This window comes from Mizuhopecten yessoensis, unplaced genomic scaffold, assembly GCF_002113885.1.
Source record: "Mizuhopecten yessoensis strain PY_sf001 unplaced genomic scaffold, ASM211388v2 scaffold10591, whole genome shotgun sequence".
NCBI classification, from domain to species: domain Eukaryota; kingdom Metazoa; phylum Mollusca; class Bivalvia; order Pectinida; family Pectinidae; genus Mizuhopecten; species Mizuhopecten yessoensis.
In genome coordinates this window covers 1,768,029-1,789,234 of record NW_018408623.1, presented here as the reverse complement: position 1 = coordinate 1,789,234, position 21,206 = coordinate 1,768,029, and the positions used below count along the sequence as shown (strand labels likewise).

Sequence of the window (21,206 nt, the reverse complement as noted above, 5' to 3'; positions counted from 1 at the left end):
TCTAACTAATGCAGATATTTTTATGAATTAATCATAGAAAAACTATTGTAAAAGTAAGTATAAACTTTCCTTTCTGTTGAGGTTACTACAGTGTAGGTGATAACAAAAATAAAGGACCAAGAATTTTTATTTTTTTTCATAAATAACTGAATACTCACGCTCGACTTGGAGGTAGCAGGTAGAAATGATGTGACCTTGTTCATTGCGCACCTCAACACTGTACTCTCCGGTGTCGTCAAGGGTGGTAAGGGGGATCTCCAGGCTGAAGTGTCCGCCCCTCAGCTGCGTGAAATATTACAATATATACACTGTATTAGGTAAGTAAAATATTGACATGTAATCTAGTCCCACAGTAAATCTCATCATATTTAATCCTGCATGATTTAATTGCCATATTTAGTTATTGCTTAAAGTTCTATTAGTAGTGTAATAAGTAACGTAACCATTGGCTTAAAAAGAAATATTGGTCACTGTATGGTCAAGGGGTATGAAGTATAACCTTGACATTGACCTTCTAACCTCTGACCTCTAAAGCAGTTCTAGACATCAATGATTCTATCCGACTTATGTACTGTGCCTGAGCACTTTTGACCAAATAACCAAGTACCATGTCTACCTCATCCGAGAAACAAGACGTTAGGAATATGTAAGACTTTATGGTGCAGGATCTCTCATATAAGGATTGAAGGACATTGGGGTTTTTTCAATTTCATGCTGGCATGATTGCAAATCGGTTACATACATATTCCATGAAGCCCTGGCATGTATTTAACCAGATTGCATTCTACCAGCATGAACATTGAAAAAAGTCTGTTCAATCCTTATATTTACATTGTAAAATTTTTGTTATTATTGACCTAAACATTTAAACAAAGATATACCCCTAAATTTTCGATATTGAAATGTCTTTGTCGTCAGTGCAACAAGATTCCTGGAACAGCCTAACATCATCAAAATTTTGCTTCTAAGGGTTGTGTCATGTTAATCGAAGCGGGATGAATAATTCAAAATGATGCTGATTCAATTGCGTTCATAGCCCTATGAACGTTACTTCTTATGGTAATGCGTATAGAGGAACATGCAGTGAAAATGTAAATATAGATGTATATAACTTACCCTGATGTAGTATCTCTCATATACATTGGCGTAAAGTGGAGCATTGTCCTTGTACCACTGCACGAAAAAAGGAGGGATGCCCGAAATGAAACAGCTAAGAAGTGCCGATGATCCCTCGACTACACACTTGCTCTTGAGGTGCTCCCTGAAGAAGAATGAGCGGGTCTCGTCCCACTGGGCACTCAGTTTGAGAATGGCCTCGTTCTGCTGTTTGTACAGCTGCTGCAGGTGGGTCTCGTCACTCTGTCCACAAGGGGAGACAATTATGATTTTATTACTGAAGATATCACAAATACTGATTAATGCATGTATGTGACAAGACAAGGTCAGGATTTCTAGGGTTGCAATAATCGGTAATAGCACTTATTCCCAACAGAATTAAGTCAAATTGATTTTCCAATTTAAAGCTTTCTTTCCTAAATTCATAATCCTTTCCAATAAGTTTGAACGACCACCTCAGAAACTCTTTAAAGTGTCAAATTTCACACTATTAACTCCTTCTTACTAAAGATATAGAGAGAACAAGAAAATCCTGCTTATGAAATTTGAAAACTCTTTTTTTTTCTGAGAAATAACGATAAGCTTCAATGGTCAAATTCAAAATGCCTGCCAGGTGGAAATCTATTTTTGTTATACCTTTAGTCTCTAGAAGTTAACAGCCTTAAGGAGCCCTGTCCCATTGCACTGCTGTTTTTCCTATACAGTAATCTCCCCTTAACTTCTGTTTGGATATACCTGTAGCACATTTGGGTTTGTACACTTCCATCGTCCTGCAGGTAGCTCAATCGGTTTCAGTCATAGTATAACAATTTGAAATTCAGGATTCAAATCCCTTCTGACCCCGCAGAACATTTTACACTCATAACATGTTGGTTGATAATATTTATTTATTTCATCTTCATTATGTTTTCGCAAAAAGTCCTGCAAGGTACACTTTTCTTTTTAAAACTGATTGATCAAAGCTGTAGTCATGCGGGAAAAATAAGTTTCCAATGTATAGTTTAATTTTTGGCACGGGTATGAGGATCCTTAAATTCTTGCTGCCAGAGCCTCAAGGTTACAGAAACTAGTCAAAGCTTATGCTATCTTGAGTCAGAATATTTTTTGTGTTACAGCACGGAATTAGGTTATCTAAGTCCGTGGTTACAGCAAAAAGTCTATATTATCTTAAGTTTCCAAACATTAGGAAACCACGCTAACTTGGTTGTCTAGGCTTCAGACAAGATTTTATGTATCAGAGCCTATTCTACTTTGAAACAGAGCATTCTTGTGTTATAACAAGTATATGTTACATCAAGTCTCTAAATGTGAAAAGTCTGTACGACTTTGATTGTCCTCATGTTGAGGAAAGCTAGGTTACAGACAAGAGTTCACACTACTTTGATTGTCCTCATGTTGAGGGTAGCTAGGGTACAGACAAGAGTTCACACTACCTTGAGTGCCATCAGTCTTTTGTCAACCACAGAGTCATCTTCAATTTGGTTCTTGCCTGTCGATGTCAAAAACCTCCTCTGGATGTCGTAAGGCTCAAACTCCACCTCGTCAAGCTTGTTCAGTTGGTCCCATTTCTCATAGGCTTCTTCATCTGAAAGTTGATCAAACCAACTGCTAATATATTTTCAAGAATATTTATATTCTTTTTTTGCTGATAATCATTTTCTTTTGATGTAACAAAATAACAGGCCTGTATCACTCACTCAGTATAATTCAAGCAATCATGACAAAATATTCTGATCAAAATTAATAGATGCTGCAAATATTTCCCCATTTTGTTCTCCACCTCCACGGACCCTTGCAGACAACACCCTTCTTTTGTATATTATTATATTCCCTGGTCACACAGATGCTTTACAGCTTTAAGTTTGAAGGTCACATCACAAAGCTGGTAGACAGACAGATGAATGGCTTGATAGCCCTTAAATGCCACCATGCTACAGGCCAAATATCATTATTATTACCCTTTTGGTTACTCAGAAGGAGCTGTTCAAGATTTGAACAAATATCCATGTGACATTGATATGAAATCAAGGTCATTCATTTGAGGAAAATTTACAATACTTCATCCCAGAAAGCTGATGATCAAACATCATGTATGGTGTCTCTAGTCTATGTCTGTTAGTTTTGCTGGTTTTAAATGTTTTTTATTGGTAATTTAATACCCTATGAGCTTTGACTTGGGTCACACATTACCAGTTCTCAAAGCTGAGCTTAGCTGTGTTTTGATCTCATCACAATATTCATTAGAGATGACATGACTGGTCTTTATAACATACTAAAGCACCATGGCTCTATACATCATGAATTTTCAGATAGTATCATTTGAATTTCTTAGCATATTGGATACCTGTAACATCAAATAAAAGGTCAAGGTTATTTACCCTGAGGACAAATACCATGTCCTCACACCCTCTTTGTTATTCAGAATCAGGTGTTTTTTTCAACTTCTCACCCATCTTTCAAATTGACCTTTGACCTCACACTGACTGGTCTTCATAACATACTAAAATAAAAAGGCTGCAGACTTCAGAATTTTTTTCTAGATTATTTTAATTGTTTTACATGATTGAGTCGACAATTCTCCGTAGGTCAAGGTCATCCATTTGAGGACAATATATATCACTCAGTTTTCTATTCTAAATGCACACCACAGCATATTTTTCTTTGCCTTTTTATACAAATATTGATGAGATTGAACCCTTGAACCTTTGCCTTGCCTGTCAATACACCTCTATCATATAATATTACAGATAAGGTCAAAAGTCATTTTCAGAGATGGGTAAAAAAGTTGGAACAAAATATTATAGGTCATTGATAGACGTTTTGAACTGTCACTTTGGACTTCATTCAATTCTCATCTAGAATGCGTATCTTGGCCCTGGACCCTTAATTGGAAGATCCTATTTAAACTGCAGTCCTTACCTAGAACGGTCACTTTGGACTCTGTGGTGGCGATACCGAGGAAGCTGATGGCCTCACACCGATAGACGGCGGTGTCGTACCTACGGACGGCGTCCTTGACCTCCAGAGTTGAAATACCATCGCTGTGGACCATCACCGTGTGCCGGATATCCGTCTGGATAGGCAGGTTATTCTTGAACCTGTAAATATCATTATAAATTCAATAGCAACAGAAATGGAACGTTATTCTGGAAACGATTTCCACAGTGATGCTGCAACCCCGTTTTCGGACGTCATTTTCTGGGCGATTTTTAAACGCGGAATTCGGCGTATTGATAGTATCACAAATACATATCGCTTCCAAAACGTATTTCTTATACCACGGAGTTAGATTAGATCTCTTTAAGTCTGTGCTTGCATGTCTTATATACAGTAATATGCCATAAGCCTTTTACTCGACGTCATTTTCCCCATTTCTTCTACTAATAATATTACAATTCTTCTAAAACAAAATTCCTAAATCGGTTTTTTCGTCTTAAATTGATGAAACCCGGTACACAGATAGGCCTATATTATTATTTAGCGAATTTATTGTGTCGTGGTAAGACAATTATCCGTTTCTTAGAATAAGAACCATGATTATTTAGTTAATTGGCCAAAACAATTTTTTATCCATGAGAATGGATTATGCTGGGATGAAAAGTGATATCTCAATAACAGAGCTACAGATAATGATATAAATATTACCAAGAGAAAAACTAGACAATTTAACGCTTTATCAAAATTGGACGTCAAATGAAATGAATATTTGGTTAGTAAGTTTATTGTGTTTTGTCGAGATATGTACCTATAGCAGTACTTAAAGTTTTTAAAAGTAATCTCTTTTTCTGCCTATTTCGATAAGTCCAGACTTATAGAACTTTACCATTTCATTTCCGGCATGGGGTGACCGGAAGCTCTGCATTCCAGCTTAAATTGGTGCCCCTGCTGCACCTTGGTGTTCCTGAGAGTCCTAGCAAACGATGGCTCCTCCTCAAACATGAGGGCTGGAAGTTGTTGAAGTTATTAAACAAAATAAGTTTTGATTTTGTTAAATACATCATTAATGTTATTTTAATTTTGCTGAGTACATCATTAGATGTGTTCGGGGTTCTACCGTTTGTGAAATTGTCATTTACCAATGGTAACCAGTGGTAGCAAATGTGTGTCCCCGGTATCCCGTGGATACCTATGGCTAGTAACCAATGATAGAACCCTGCTAGGTACCATATAGCGGAAGAAAATATGTATACAATACGCACATGCTACACTATGTACTTATTTTTCAATTGCAAAATATTGTCCCAGTTTACAACCATAACCACATGGCAAAACATTCCAGTGATGTTTAGTTGCTCTCGGATTAATGTACATGTATGGGAAACGGTATTCAACTGTCAACAAGTGTACAAGTTTGCACTTCAAATATGACGTCCCTGGCGTGTCATGTGGTTTCTTGCCCGTGTACGATTCAATAGCCGGTTCACTGTTACGCAGCTGAATCCAACTAATAAAAACCCACTGCTTAGTGCACCTCCTTGTACCCCTACAAAGTCCCGGCCCCCTCGTCCTGGTTCTAAATGATCCACTCCAAACAAGGGCTAGCTACACCCCTGAGTGATCCAGATCACTTAATATGAGAACCAAATCTACTTACTGTTGAGATCGCCTCCCTTACTGAAGTGGAAGAACTCTGACTTCTCCTCCTCTTGTACTCCGTTCTGGATGGTCGTCTTTGAGGAAGTCATGGAGGAGGAGGTATTGGAGGATGAAGAGGTGGTGGTGGTGGTGGTCGCCTTTCGCTGTGTCGCCCTGTTCATGTTTGCCTCTTCTACCGCGGCCTTCGCTTGTCGCTTTAGCTCCTCTATAGAGGCGATAGAAGGGACAGATTAAGTTTTTAACATAACCGGACATGCCAAGTTTTGTTTTGGAAACAAGATTGTATAGAATGTTAATAGCGAACATGCCTCTAAAGCTTATATATATTTATACATTTTATAACGCTTGATGCAAAATAAAACAACACATAAGCTTCTTTGACAACTTTTAAAGTACATGTCACAGGTGCTTAGATCGAATTGCTCCCCTTAAACACTATCATGTAGTACTAAATGGCAGCTTTGCTGATGTAAAATTTATTTTTAGCTGGCCCGATGCTACAACTTCTAGGATCAGCCTCGTGTTACAGCCCCATTCCTCCAGACAAAGTCTCTGGATCATAACATAGAATTGATTGAGAGCCCACCCCATGCATAACCGTATAAACTATTGCTGAAGATGAAGAGACGAACATGATCATGCTACAAAGTTTGGCCTCCTGGGTTCAGCCTCACCTCTTGAGACTTAGCCCCTATGATATTACATGGAAATTGTTAATATGACTACCCGATGACTGTGTAACATTTGCTTAGCATGAAGAGAAGAACACACTCNCCCCCCCCCCCCCCCCCCCCCCCCCCCTTGGGACTTAGTTTCTATGCAATCTCATTTTGTAGCCATATAAATATAGGCCTTGTTATCTATTTTTTCAGTCCGGGAAGAGGTAGTGCAATCGATTCAAACACCTGTGGCTACTGTTTTTAAATATAACAATATGAACAGCAAAAAGAAGCTTTGCTGATCTGCATTAATTGTGTTAAAAAGTAAGCGATACGGTTATATAAACTATCAGCTGACATTAGGTGATGTCTACAAATATTTATCATCAGATAACAAGCCAGACCATGTCCGTCGATCATGATAAAATAATCAACGCCAGATCAAATCACATTAGATGCATTTCGCTATATCATAGGAATGACACCTACAGAAAGCACGAACTTCATGCCAACTAGACATTAACTAAATCACAGGCACGTGTAAACTAGAAAATTATGTTTATATGGAATAAGTCCTCTTGCACGCTACCCACGTCAACACCGGGCTAATGAGTAATTGTTTAATTATACTTTGCCTCATTATATACGTATATCTTTTTTATGTATTTAGGTCATTCTTCAAAAACCTCGTAGAGTGTCGGCATGAGTAGAATGTGGCAAGGGACGACTTATTCAAAAATAAAAGGAACATTTTCTAGTTCGCAAACCCCTGTGATCTAGGGACACCACAGAGGAGGGTGGCCTTTGAGACAGACTAAGGAAAGCTAGAGGAGTTTGGCACGGAAGAACAACATAACACATAGAGATTGGTTACAAGTGTTTAATGAAGAAACAGAAGCATGCTAGGCTGAACTAGACAAAAGAAGCAGACTTTGACAGAATATCTGTAGCAGCAGAAGGAGACAGCATGCTATACTTTCATTAAGCACAGAGTAGCAGAATATGCGATCCTAGCATACCTTCTTGCATGGACTTCGCAACATGTCGTTGGTACTACATATAATATCCATACTATCTAATAAGCTAGCTAGAGCATCACAATAAACATGCACTATATCAAACTTCTACTAAATCAACAATCACATTGTCTGATGGCTTAGGTCTAATGACGTCTGCCCTTCCTACAACAGTCCTCGTAGACAAGGCATATCGGTACTTGCAGTTCCGTTTCGGAAATCGAGTGAAATTACACAATAGCAACAGTGGATTCTTTTGGAAACGACACAGATAAAGTCAAAACGCATTTAATAGGTTGTTGGGTATATATATATCATGAACATTTTTGTTGGAAACGAACCGGATGCTTGGAGTCGTTTGTTCTACATACATGCAAAATATCTCAACTATAGAAACAATAACAACGTGAAGGAGAGAACGGTCATGCTGGTATGTACGCCACAGACGGCGAGGCCACGTGAAACTGACCGAGAATTGCCACGTCACACACAGTCGACACTTTGCCATATTTGTCTTCAACTTCACATGTCCATTTTCCCGCGTCGTCTAAATTTGCGTCATGGATGCGCAGACGGTAAACATGAAACTCGTCTTCGTCCGACGCCGATGACGTGGACATACGGGCGACCTCTTCTGCCATTTTGAAGGGTTTTTATATGATCTGAAATATTTTAGAAATATCTTAAAATATATAATGTCTTCGTGTTATGTAGTTACCCAATTCCGTGTTCTTGCAAAGGACATTTCTTCTCAAAAAGCATGTACACGTAAGCTGAAAAAGAATTTTCTGTAAAGAAGCATCGATTTTTGCTATCATACTGCTCAGTCATTTCCTCTATAGTTCTCAAAGTTAAATAGGAATACTTTATATAACTGTCTTATACTGACAGACACCCACGTTCTTTTGTAAATTGTACCCCGATTAATGTAGGCCAATTGTGTATTGTTCTAAAATATGACCCCATTGAGAGATGTAATATGGGGTGGGCTTATTACCGGACAATTACCTTAGTTACGGAAAGTGTAAGTTTCGTAGCACGAATAACTACGGTACATGTAAACACAGATGGTCATATCAAGCACTACACACAGACGATGCCATTAACTGTTCAGGTGTGTCCAATGCCCTGTGTATTGAGAGATCCCCATGCACCAACCTGTCGGTGGTACGGCTGTTTCTCGGCTAACGAGGATCACATGGGTTAGACATGTTTGTTGGCCGAGAACGGTGGCTATCGGCTAATAAGATGGGCGAGACGGGTACATCGACACGTTACAGGGAAAGAGAACTGTTTAGTCACTCAATTGTCGAATTACTGGACATTTACGTGCTCCATATTTTGCATTATTTATGTTTTGACAAAATGTATCTGTTAACTTATTTTTGTTCAACACTGGTATGTTGTTTCTTTGTTTGAACACGTTATAAATGATGTTATCTATTTGTAGCTAGAATTTACAATTGATAACCTCATTTAGACTCGGTGTAGGCAACATATTAAAAGCGATATCACTACAATATTGAAAAATTAGACGAAACTATTGCTCGGAATCCAATCATTCAGGTAAATCAAGCTTGTTATTGTGCAGAAATTGCAGTTTGATATTTTGCCGCGGAAAACTTCGGCGTCTTATTTATTGGAACTCGTGGTACAGGTCTGTTGAATCTTTAAAAAAGAGAGTCTGATACAAGCCCGTTAGACCTTTTGTGTTGTGTGTGTGTTTATCGTTTATTGCTAATAAGAGTGCAGCTGAACATGAAGGTTTGGGTGTATATATATATACATGGCATAAGCTTTGGCGGATGTAGTACTACCTACAGCATCGTACACCATAATTATATAACGTAACAGCTATTTATAGCACTGTCACTCCACGGGGCGTCCTACTAATATTACAGATGTACAGAGGAAAAAATCAAATGGGCCGATATTTGTCTATGTAGTCTTCTGTAGACAACACATTGCTGACACAATTACCTCAACAGAAGTCAGTACTGAATTATCAATTCTAAAAATAGTTATGGAATTATTTTCTAAAATGGCGGAATTCATTACAGTGACTTGACAGTATTGCCTCAAAGTGCAATAGTCTAGCACAAACAGACTCGCGTAAGAACCGCAAGGCTGTGCTGAATTGCAGTCTCGTGGAACCAGCTTGGTGTGAACGAGACATAAAGTGAACATTATCCAATCAGCATCCAAGATTGTAATTTTACGTGATGGATTACATTGGTAGAAACGCGGTTTTGTAAGCTTATATTAGCATAATATATAGAGTGTTTGCTTTGACCTCGAATGTTAACTAGAGCAAATATAGACAAGACAACAGGTAATTATTTCATTGATACGACTAAACGTACGTTACTCATATAAAGAGAAGTATTCCAACCTTACAAATTCAAATTTACACACTTATTTCAACTTCAATTTCGGTTAATTATAAATTGGTGATCATTTATTTTAGCCTTGATTGCTAAGGTCTAGGAGACACTAGTCACAACTCGGCAGATTCTGTACATACCGGAATCAGCCGATGTTAGTCGAACGGTTTAGGGGAGTGAATATGGTCGGGCGGGTATCAGAAGTCGAGTACAAAGGTCTGGAACAGTGGGGTTGGGATTGGGCATCAGGTACAACGGCCCAGGGGAGTGAATACAGCCAAAGGTCCGAAAGAATGGACATAATAGGATGGGAGTCAAATACCAAAGTGCAAGAGAGTAAATAGATCGGGTGATACGGTCTTCAATTGGAACTGTTGTATATGTTTGTTAAAATACTTGGTAAATGGCGCTATAATTATACGAGCACTTGGTCATTTCTGCTGTTGTGAGAAGAAAGTGAACGATCAAAAAGCAATGTACACCTATTATTTACTAACAAAGTCATCCTGAGAGGCAGACCATTGTAATTACAAGATAACGAATTGACAGCTATTGTATATATAATACATGAGGTAATGGGCATAGCTGATTAGCCTAACATGTCTCTCTGTAATTATACTCTCAAATACACTGGTTCCCAGATTCCGAGGGCATAATCTAAAATATAGACAGTCGTCAATGTCCTAACCTCACATGTCTCAGTAATTATATACTATCAAACATACTATCTCTTTATGTACAGGGGTCTACTCTAAAACAAAGACTGCACCAATCACATAACCACGCATGACTTTAGGATAAATACTATCCCGGGTCTAATCTAAAATATAGACGTCAATGACCTAACCACGCATTACAAAGTATCGAACACACTGTCATTCCAAGTCACGGGGTCAAACTTACCACATACGCTGTACCAATGACATAACCACGCATGCCTTTCGGTAATTACTATCAAACACACTGTCTCCCCGGCTCCCGGGCCAAGTCTAAAATATAACTAACGTCAATGACCTAACCACATATGTCTCTCGGTGATTACATACTAGCTATCAAACACACTGTCTCCCCGTCTCCCGGGCCAAGTCTAAAATATAGTTAACGTCAATGACCTAACCACATGTCTCTTGGTGATTACATACTAGCTATCAAACACACTGTCTCTCCGTCTCCCGGGCCAAGTCTAAAATATAGTTAACGTCAATGACCTAACCACATGTCTCTCGGTGATTACATATATACTAGCTATCAAATACACTGTCTCCCGACGGCTCGGGCCTAGTCTAAAATAATAGACAGGCGTCAATGACCTAACCAAATGTGTCTCTTGGTGATTACATACTTAGCCTGGGCCTACTCTACAACATAGTCAATGGAATAACCAAGCATGTCTTTCGGTAATTACTATTAACCACTCTGTCTCCCCAAGTCCCGAGGCCTACCCTTTTACATAGACTGGTGTTAATTAACTAGCTACACGTACGTGTCTCTCGATGATTGCATACTATCAAATTCAATGTTTCCCTGCGTCCCAGGACCTGCTCTCAACATATAGACTAGCGTCAATGGTCTATCGATACGTGTTTCTTGGCGAGTAAATCCAATGTGTCTCCTCACGTCCCGGGACCCACTCTAGGCCACAGACTGTTGTCGATAGTGCGTCTCGGTATAATACAATTGTTTTGACGAGAATATGCCAATATTCAAAGTACATGTATGACTAGCTATCTTTACCAAAGAAATAAATGCAAAGGAATAAATTCAGCTGTTAAAAGAGACAGATAAAATCGATGTTTTTATCCATTGGACATCCGGTAAACTTTCACAAAACACGAAACCAAAGAATATAGGGAGGGTAATGGAAGCAGAGACTTTGGAGCATCAACTGGTAATTTCTAAAAACCTAATACGACCTTTCAGTCGCTATGTAGGTAACAGATAAATACATTATCAGATACAAAATGTATATTCCCAAAGACTCTATACCGCAAATCCATGTGTTTCGGCGTCCCATCTGTTGAGGTACTCCTCATTATCATCTATAGACAACCAACAGATGCGAGAGAGTGTTACCATGGTTACATTGATATGTTACTGGTTCGCGGTCCAATAAGTGTACCCCCGTAACAGCCACTAGGTAAGCTGTCGTGTACTTCTTACAGGTGCCCTCTTTACTAGATTTACGAATATTATAAATATAGATGAATTGTATATAAAATAGTTCCCTTCCCAGCTCTAAGGGCAAATAAACAATGCGCGAATATCTATATAAGCAGTCTGTTGGCCGTTAGGTTATCAAATAATCTCACTCATTCTTGTTAATCGGACGATGATCAGCGGCTAACGATAACTTCTATTTAGCATATTGCTGACCGTTTGAACAATAGCGTTTTTGAAAGAAAAGATAATGAAATTCTTCCACGAGAATACACTAGCATAACTTTGTACATGATTTTGTTTAAAAAAGTAAAAGTGTATAAAAGAAAGAAATATATTTGCACAGGTTCAGACTTTATATATTTTGGTCATTTAAACAAATGTCCCATTGTTACAACTATAACTCACAACGGAAACACATCTATGATAGTATTACGGATGCTCTCCCTTGTGCTCCGTTCAGATTTTAAACGTAACATAGCACTGCATATACACCAAACTGTACGCGAGACAGTGTAATATGACTTTAAACGTAATTGCAAATTTAACACAAAAATGAGGATTTCATGGTATACAACAGTGGTAGACTTTAACCGTTAAAGAGCACCAGTCATGAAAATTAACAATTAAACTCTATTACCCGAAAATCACGAAAACCAGTATAAGTTACCTTCAAAATAAACATGCACACGTCATGATATGCATGTCACTCCTGCTATCAAAGAGTCATAACAAGTCACCATGTTATGTTTCATTATGTTCTTATAGCCCTGGGAGGCACCAGAAGGTACCACGTTGTAAGTATGTCTATGTGCGAATAGGACAGGCCATTCTGTCCGAATCCCAGTCCTGCACCTAAATCCGTTCAATTATACCCAACATATGGGACCTCAACAACCAATAAATAGAACACTAACCTATCCTTAGTTAAGCGGCACACGTGCGATATAAAATGGCACCTTTCTGATGTTAGTATGTGGAATCGATGTTTCTCGTCCACATGAAGAGAGTGGCTAATTAATACAGTGCTGTACTCGTCCAAGAATAGTTCTGGATAATTACGCCGATCTCTGATGTACGTTTAGACTTGCCCTCCGAGAAAGCTTTCAACCAAATCTCAACACCACAGCTTACAACCGTACATACAGGCTGCTTAAACCGTGGGACCGTTCTCGTTATTTTAGTATACACTGAGCATGATCGCATGATCCGGAGAAACATGTCAAACAATGCCAAAGGTCATATGGTTTTGGGGCGAACTACCAAACAATCCATGTTCATGGCATTAGGTGAGAAGCCAAAATAAAAATAAAAAAATAAATAAAACGATATCAAGGTCATTACTTTCGGGTAAGAACTACTAATTACCAATGTCAAGGTCAGTACGTAATGATACGAACTACCAGGCAACCATTGTCAATGTCATTGTTGATGGGAATGATCTTATCGACAAAAGAGTTCATTGCCATTTGGTGTTGGCGCAAACTTCCAAACTACCAATAGCTTGGTTGGTAGGTACGCCATTGAAGGTACGGGCGAACTAATCAAACACCTCACCAATACCAAGGTCAGTATAGGTATGAGGCAAACTACAAATCAACCAAAGTCAAGGTCATATTTGTGGTGAAACGAATACTAAACAGTCCATGTAAAGGTTACAAGAAAGTAGAGTAAATGACCGTCAAGCAACGTAAATGTCGTAAGAGGGCGAGGAACTACAACCAACGTTAAATTTATGAGGATGTTAGGCGAACCGCTGGACAGTAAAATGGTATGCAGAGATGAACCAGCCACCATAGAAACAATGTCATAGTCATATTTACAGTGTGAAACATCATAACCTAATGTCAAGGTCATATGCCGTAAGATTGCAAACCTTCGAAAAACCAAAGTTCCAGGAACATCTGAATTCAAAATTCATCCGGTGCGTAACTGTTTTTGGAAAATGTAAAAGCGAGCACGGTAGGTGGTTGATATATTGCGAATCAGACATAGGAAGTGGAGCCGTATGTACCATGGGAGCTGTGTAGTGCGAGTGCAGCAGGTCACGGGTTATCCAAGTGTATGATGGGATAATTGGAGGATGTGCTCCCATATTGTAATATGCTTGACTTTGACATTAAAGTCTTTTGACTTCATAAGTCATTCCAGAATGATAGAAATGTTTTTGCTCAAAGAGATAAAACACGTGTGCAGGACTCATCCTTGGTGTGCTTAATTGCCAGTAGGCTTACTATAGTTACCATAGATCTATGGCTATCAATATGGGAGAAAACCTTACAACAGATTGAACAACGGAAGTGGTTAAAACAATGAGATCATTTCGTATTTGAAATAAACCGTAAAGTAAACATTTTATACCAGTTTGACTGATAGTAAACAATCCCTCATTGTTTTGTACGAAAACAATAATACGTTGAACTGGTGTTTACATACTAAGTAAGATAATCACTTTGTCTGCCGTCGGGATGAAGATTGTGTAGACTTACATGTCAGGTCTAGAGGAGTGTTCTAAATCAGTGTTTCTCACAGCCAGTCTCTTCCCCCAAAACCTGCAGATACGGGGAATAAATATCCCTGCTGTATCTCGCTGTAAGTCATAATGAGAGGCGACTAGTATGCNACGTTTCGATGACTAGTACGAAAAATTGCCAGTGAAGCGTATGCACACAAAGGTGTAAAATGTGTACGAGTTGTCCACAAAATCGATGTCGATTCGGCTCCGCTGCAAGCGTATGTACAATAGTTGTCATATATGTACCGAAATTACTTTTCATCTACGCTTTGTTTAATACTTGGTCTAAACAAAGCGTAGCTGAATCGAGTCATTTCAGTACAAATACAGCATAGCCGAATCGACATCGATTTTGTGGACAACTCGTACACATTTTACACCTTTGTGTGCATACGCTTCACTGGCCATTTGTGGTACTAGTCATCGAAACGTTACATAGAAAACTTTATTGGTTGTGTAAAAAGAACTTTTCATAATCCAGACTTACCAACCTGAAGAACATGTTTAGAAATAGACGATACTAGCTACATTATTAGGACACAGTATGGGTCATCGATAGATTTCAAGCAGAAAGAAACACAAAACGTGAAAAAAAATGTATTTGAAGGTTTTGATTTGTTTGTTTGTTTGTTTGAATTGGTTTTGACGTCCTCAAAACAGCCAGGACCATTTGAAGACGGTTGCCTATGAAGACCCCACCGAAAAAGAGAGTAGGGAACGGAGAAAAGAAAAAAGGAACCCAAGAGTTGCACAATCTAATTAAAATTATATCTTCACATCGCTCCCGTTTACTGATATGTCGCGTTGAACGCGACATATCAGTAAACGGGAGCGATGTGAAGATATAATTTTAATTAGATTGTGCAACTCTTGGGTTCCTTTTTTCTTTTCTCCGTTCCCTACTCTCTTTTTCGGTGGGGTCTTCATAGGCAACCGTCTTCAAATGGTCCTGGCTGTTTTGAGGACGTCAAAACCAATTCAAACAAACAAACAAACAAATCAAAACCTTCAAATACATTTTTTTTCACGTTTTGTGTTTCTTTCTGCTTGAAATCTATCGATGACCCATACTGTGTCCTAATAATGTAGCTAGTATCGTCTATTTCTAAACATGTTCTTCAGGTTGGTAAGTCTGGATTATGAAAAGTTCTTTTTACACAACCAATAAAGTTTTCTATGTAACGTTTCGATGACTAGTACCACAAATGGCCAGTGAAGCGTATGCACACAAAGGTGTAAAATGTGTACGAGTTGTCCACAAAATCGATGTCGATTCGGCTATGCTGTATTTGTACTGAAATGACTCGATTCAGCTACGCTTTGTTTAGACCAAGTATTAAACAAAGCGTAGATGAAAAGTAATTTCGGTACATATATGACAACTATTGTACATACGCTTGCAGCGGAGCCGAATCGACATCGATTTTGTGGACAACTCGTACACATTTTACACCTTTGTGTGCATACGCTTCACTGGCAATTTTTCGTACTAGTCATCGAAACGTCACATAGAAAATCTGATTGGTTGTGTAAAAAGAACTTTTCATAATGGTTATTATCGTCTTTTCTAATTAGCCAACAATATAACAGCTGAAATAATAAGGACGTATGCTTTTTATAGCTTAATTGTCTCGTGGGCTTATCAATGTTGACTCGTTTGCGTAAATGTCTTTGCTGGCGTCAAATTGTTTTAGGAACACTATTATTATCAAATTGTACAGATGCGATACAAATCGTATTTACCTCATCACAATGATTAACAAGAACATCAGACTCGATCTGAATCTCTGCCAAATATTTAAGTTTACTCGTGTTCAGAACAATTATCCGTTTTCCTGTGTGTTTTTGATCTTTTAAGTGTGATGGACTTTCCAATGAGTTTCGGAACGATTCCAGTTCTCTGATGACTAGTCCTATCATCATAAACGCGGTATATAACTTGCTACACAAACTTGTTTTCCATGTGTTAGGACGCACTTCTCCATAGCTCCAAAAATACAATTAATTAGTTTGCTACCTTCGTGGTAGCACGTTTCGAGAGATCGGCTCTTCGAAACTCGAGGAGCCAATACGTGTTATGTAATCTAGTTTCGACTAGTCCTGAAAATATTTTCGACGAAAACATCATTTATATCTGATGTAAATTATGTATTTATGGTTGTCTCTATAGAGTGTATATTAGTAAACAACATATATGATATACATTAGTTTACAATAAATATGTATTTGTTTTATCAATCTATTTGATGATATGTGTTGGTATATATTTATATCTTTATCCGAGATAAAACACATATGCGTATCAAAGTAATGCATTAGTTTATAAAAGATTGTATATGTTGATATTCCCTATCAGATATACTGATATACACCGCTTTAATGCCTTCCTACGTGTTTGTATCACACTTTCGATATCAAGCCAAAACACTGCGACCTGCACCCCCTTTCTGTTATTCAGCTTTGTAATACCGAAAATTAAGTCTGATATTTGCGTAGAAATTATTGTCCGCTGTAAGTAAGCTACCACCTTTGTACAATTTGGTAAGTTATTTGTATATAGTACTCAACAAAGCTGTTTCTCTGGTTGTATCGCCGACCGTTAAACTGGCAGGTAGGCATAACTAAATATTTTTAAATATTTATTTATGAAAATAATTATTTCCGTTCACTTAAAATCTATTGTTGAACCGACTAACTGGTTAAAAAACAAGATAATACCGATGTGTCCTTAAAACCATATTTCGAACTCAAAATCAATAAAACTAGAGCAAATTGTAGATTAACATCAAAAAATGCTAGCATGATAAGACCAGGTACTCCGGAAGGGTAAGCGTCTTTCCTACACCCGTCATTTAAATCTAGACCAAATCTAAGTAATGTTACGTCCCCATTACGAGAACTGAGGTAATGACAATAAAACTACACATGATAGTAATGAGCCTAATAAAAAACATCGACCTTCATATTGCAGAAATAACATATTAAGCGTACAAAACTACTGTGGCGATATGGTTGAATACTCTACTAGGGACGACTTGGTTGCACCCATCTCGTCCTATTCCTCAATCAACCAAACGTCACGGCATTTTATGTGGTGTCTTATTCCCGGCAAAACGCTTTCACAGCACCACAAAGGACCAAAGCACGTGTATTTTAAAGTGTTTTTGTTTGGGTGATAAAAACTATAATAGACAGTTAGATAATCCTGGTAAATGTATTTCATCACCTGACAGAGCAACTGTTACCTCTGATAGGTAGGTATATGTGGGCGTACGTCACTCTGACGGCGGCTGTGTAAAACATGCTTCTAACATCAAACACTTGTAAGAGTTTCCATATCTAACACATGTACATGTACAGTATTTATTGAGTGAAGATTGTGAAAGATGTGCACGATTAGAGCGTATTAAAACAAAGCACGTGCTATAAAGTGGTTTATGTCTGTTTACGATGTCTGAGACTTTGACACGTCCTTCAGATAAAGATAGATAGAATTGGTCTGTACCGTCATAACTTTAATGTTCCAGTTCTTGTAAACAACATATTTGCATGCCAAGAGAATGATCATTTCGTAAAACATTACAAAATTTCAACATTTTGTCTTTTGTTACTGTAAGCAAGGTAGTTTTTGTGGCAGTGTTATTTTCGCCTTTTCATTTGTGAAATGCGGAATCGGCGAGTTTAAAATAGAAGCGAAATACTTAATAAGGAAAACTACATACATATGTATAGTTCGATACAGCCCGAAATGGCGTATTTTTTAGACCACAAGAAACACTGTATTGCAATCTATATCGCTCCTCGGATTCAAACGTTGTATTTTCTCGCGACATTATATGACCCGGATTACATTTTCCTGAAAAGATCCTGCAAGAGACAGGAAATTTGCTGAATTTCTGAAATTGTGCGGACTAGAACATACTAGCTTGACTTATGTTATTTATGCCTAAGACACAGACTCCTAGGTCCTAGGAATTATATTATCACACAGACCTCGGGATGTGTAAAGAGTTCGAAGAATCGCGACATGACTCTGAAACAACACGGGTGTTTATTGAATGTACCAAGCATATATCTGTATTTGGAACAAAACCAACATGTAATACATAACATACGCGTGATTACCGATACACATATACCCCCTCTGCCCTCCCCACCCCTCTCATCATCCACACATGTGCGCTATACCGCCGTCACATCCTCCCCACTGATGTATTTACCATATGTACCCCCCCCCCCTCCATTACAGACACGCGAGCGAATACCACACAAATCTAGCCTCTCCCCTACTAATCAATGCATCAGCATAATCACTTCAACCTACAGTCTATTTTTGTAAGCCGGGAATTTGTACATGTCTACCTATATCGATATTAATTAAAAGACATGTTTTCTACCGATATCAAAAAATACATGTAGTTTTGAAAACTCTTATAAATGAAGTTTAATTTCACAAGTTATGGATATTTTTTCGGTTAGCTGGTTCACGTCATATAAGTAGTCAACTTGTTTCAAATAAGGATTGCGTGTCGTTATTACACAAAGCTGCACAGTGCTAAAAACTGTTTTACTCCAAAATAATTTTAAATCAAAGCTGAACGATTTAAACATTTTTTTTCTCGCATACGTCCAGCACAAAAAATAACACTGCACGGATTAAAGAAACTGAAGTTGAGATGATTTCAATTATTTTCCGCATAATGATTTAAAATTACTTTTGCATATTTAATTTTCATTCAAATTATACGCTAACATGACATTAACCTGCAGCTTTGTGTAAGAGTTATTCCCCTTCTAAACTTAAACTGTAATGCGTTTTCGGAAAGTTCATACTACAAAAAATATTTGATCAGAGAAATTGAAAGCTACCTAGTTCAAAGCGTTATGTTTGTTTTTACACAACGACATTCAGTCAGTGAGAGTTATCGCCTCTAGAAAGTGTTTTATATTCACGGCGCGTGATTTTATATTTACCGTCTGACAGTCACACCTCATTTTAGAAACTTATTTAGCCGAGTGACTAATCAGAGTTTCTTTTGTAGTATGACAAACTTTTTATTGTGTATGCAAATGTCAGACTAACTGCTTAACAGTTGGTTAAAATATAGAAAACTATAAAACGTCTCGGTGAACGTTCAAAATGACATTTTTTCAAGTTCTATTCCTAACAATAAACCTGTAACAAAACCAATTATATGTCAACTTTATTTTACAATAATTATGAAACAAGCTATTTCAACTTAATCATTCGTGTTGGCCCGGATGTTAGCGCGCGGGAGGGTCTAATTGTGGGAGGAAACCGGAGTACCAGGAGAAACCCCACGTAGCCGGGCAGGTGACCCCTTAACTTTTCACGTCCGATCGGGGAATCGAACCCAAGCCGCCTTGGTGAAAGGCAAGTGCGCTATCCACTGCACCACCCGACCACCTTATTAAGCCAGTTATACGCAGCATCTGTAAAATAACTTATTAAACCGTCGTTTAGAATTTACGGTCCAATTTTAAGGTACAACTTAGTAATTTTTCTTTTATGCTTTTTTTCGCTTAGCACTGAACTCCATTGAATTACATTACACACAATGCGCTCTCCACAAATATGAAGGACTTTCCATCTCTGACGCGAGTCTGAGCCAGTGAGGCAGATAACACCGTCGTACGTACGTACCCAGTGATTGGGTTAATTATAGATCATGTACGCATACGTATACGTTTATCGTCATTAGCTAACACTGAACGACCTTGGGAACGGTTTGTCTTTAGTTTCTGAGAGAAGTTGGTGTATGTATACAAATAACTTATAGGATAAAACATTTTGAACAAAACTGAACCAAGTGAAGACAATGTCTGTGTAGCCCCTTCAACACAACGCATGTCTGTCTCCATATAAAACCTGTAGGACCCAACATATCTTAAGGCTATCGATTGGTTTTGAAAACAATACAGAAATTGAAACAAAATATGCAGTCAGTTGAGATGGCATAAATTAAAACAAGCAATTTCAATCCATATTACTCCGTATCACTGAAGCGCAAAGCTATGCTCTAGCAGTAGTATAGATTTTTAGTTATCAAACGTCTAAAAATAATATTTTATTGATAATGAGCGATTAATATTGATTGATTAAACTGAAAATAGCACATGCAGTTTTGAGGAATTTGTTTTGCGCTTATTTGCGTCGAAATGCATGCTTTTACAAGTATCTAACAGTATAAAGTATCTAATTAATGACATTCATTCTTTATCAATCAATTATACAAAAACGACAGAACAACTTAAAACTGAACATTATGCTTTCTGTGTAATATTTTGAAAACTAACGTTATTATTTCTCGGATTTTGAGAAACAAGAAATGGCTGTTTGATGCTGACACAGCATATTAGGAACAATAATACACCTATCTGTGAGATAATAATGGCGCTCATTAACACCGACAGGTCCTACTAAACCACACACCACACTCCAAAAAAACAACTTACCTTGATATTTGGAATGCAAACTGTATAGAAAACCTTTATCATTAGTCCATTACACGAGTTGACCGTGAGACGTAAGTGGACAGTGTAAGGTCAGAAAGCGAAGCGAGTAACGAGAGACACGAGGCCAGATAACGTCCAGAGAGGCGCAGGCAGCCACTGAAACCGGATAGGCGCGTTCTATCCACGTGCAGTGACGGGCGGGCGCGAGCACATGCTGACGAGATATTGGGACCATATGTTTGTGTATTACATCTAATATCACAGCATCAGCCGTCTTCCACCAGTG

At 38.1% G+C, this 21,206-nt stretch overlaps 1 protein-coding gene across 1 annotated transcript in view; it reads right to left on the bottom strand.

The window, feature by feature from the left end:
• LOC110461240 (myosin light chain kinase, smooth muscle-like) overlaps positions 1 to 21,204 on the bottom strand; it is a 33,802-nt gene extending 12,598 nt beyond the window's left edge. The window contains exons 1-8 of the mRNA XM_021514631.1: positions 20,921 to 21,204; positions 7,857 to 8,049; positions 5,711 to 5,917; positions 4,940 to 5,060; positions 4,036 to 4,214; positions 2,550 to 2,701; positions 1,117 to 1,359; positions 159 to 282 (exon numbers count right to left, since the gene is read on the bottom strand). Coding sequence (XP_021370306.1) covers positions 159 to 282; positions 1,117 to 1,359; positions 2,550 to 2,701; positions 4,036 to 4,214; positions 4,940 to 5,060; positions 5,711 to 5,917; positions 7,857 to 8,028 — 1,198 coding nt within the window. The 5' untranslated portion in view covers positions 8,029 to 8,049; positions 20,921 to 21,204. The remainder of the gene's footprint in view (positions 1 to 158; positions 283 to 1,116; positions 1,360 to 2,549; positions 2,702 to 4,035; positions 4,215 to 4,939; positions 5,061 to 5,710; positions 5,918 to 7,856; positions 8,050 to 20,920) is intronic.
• Between the last annotated feature and the right edge of the window lie 2 nt (positions 21,205 to 21,206).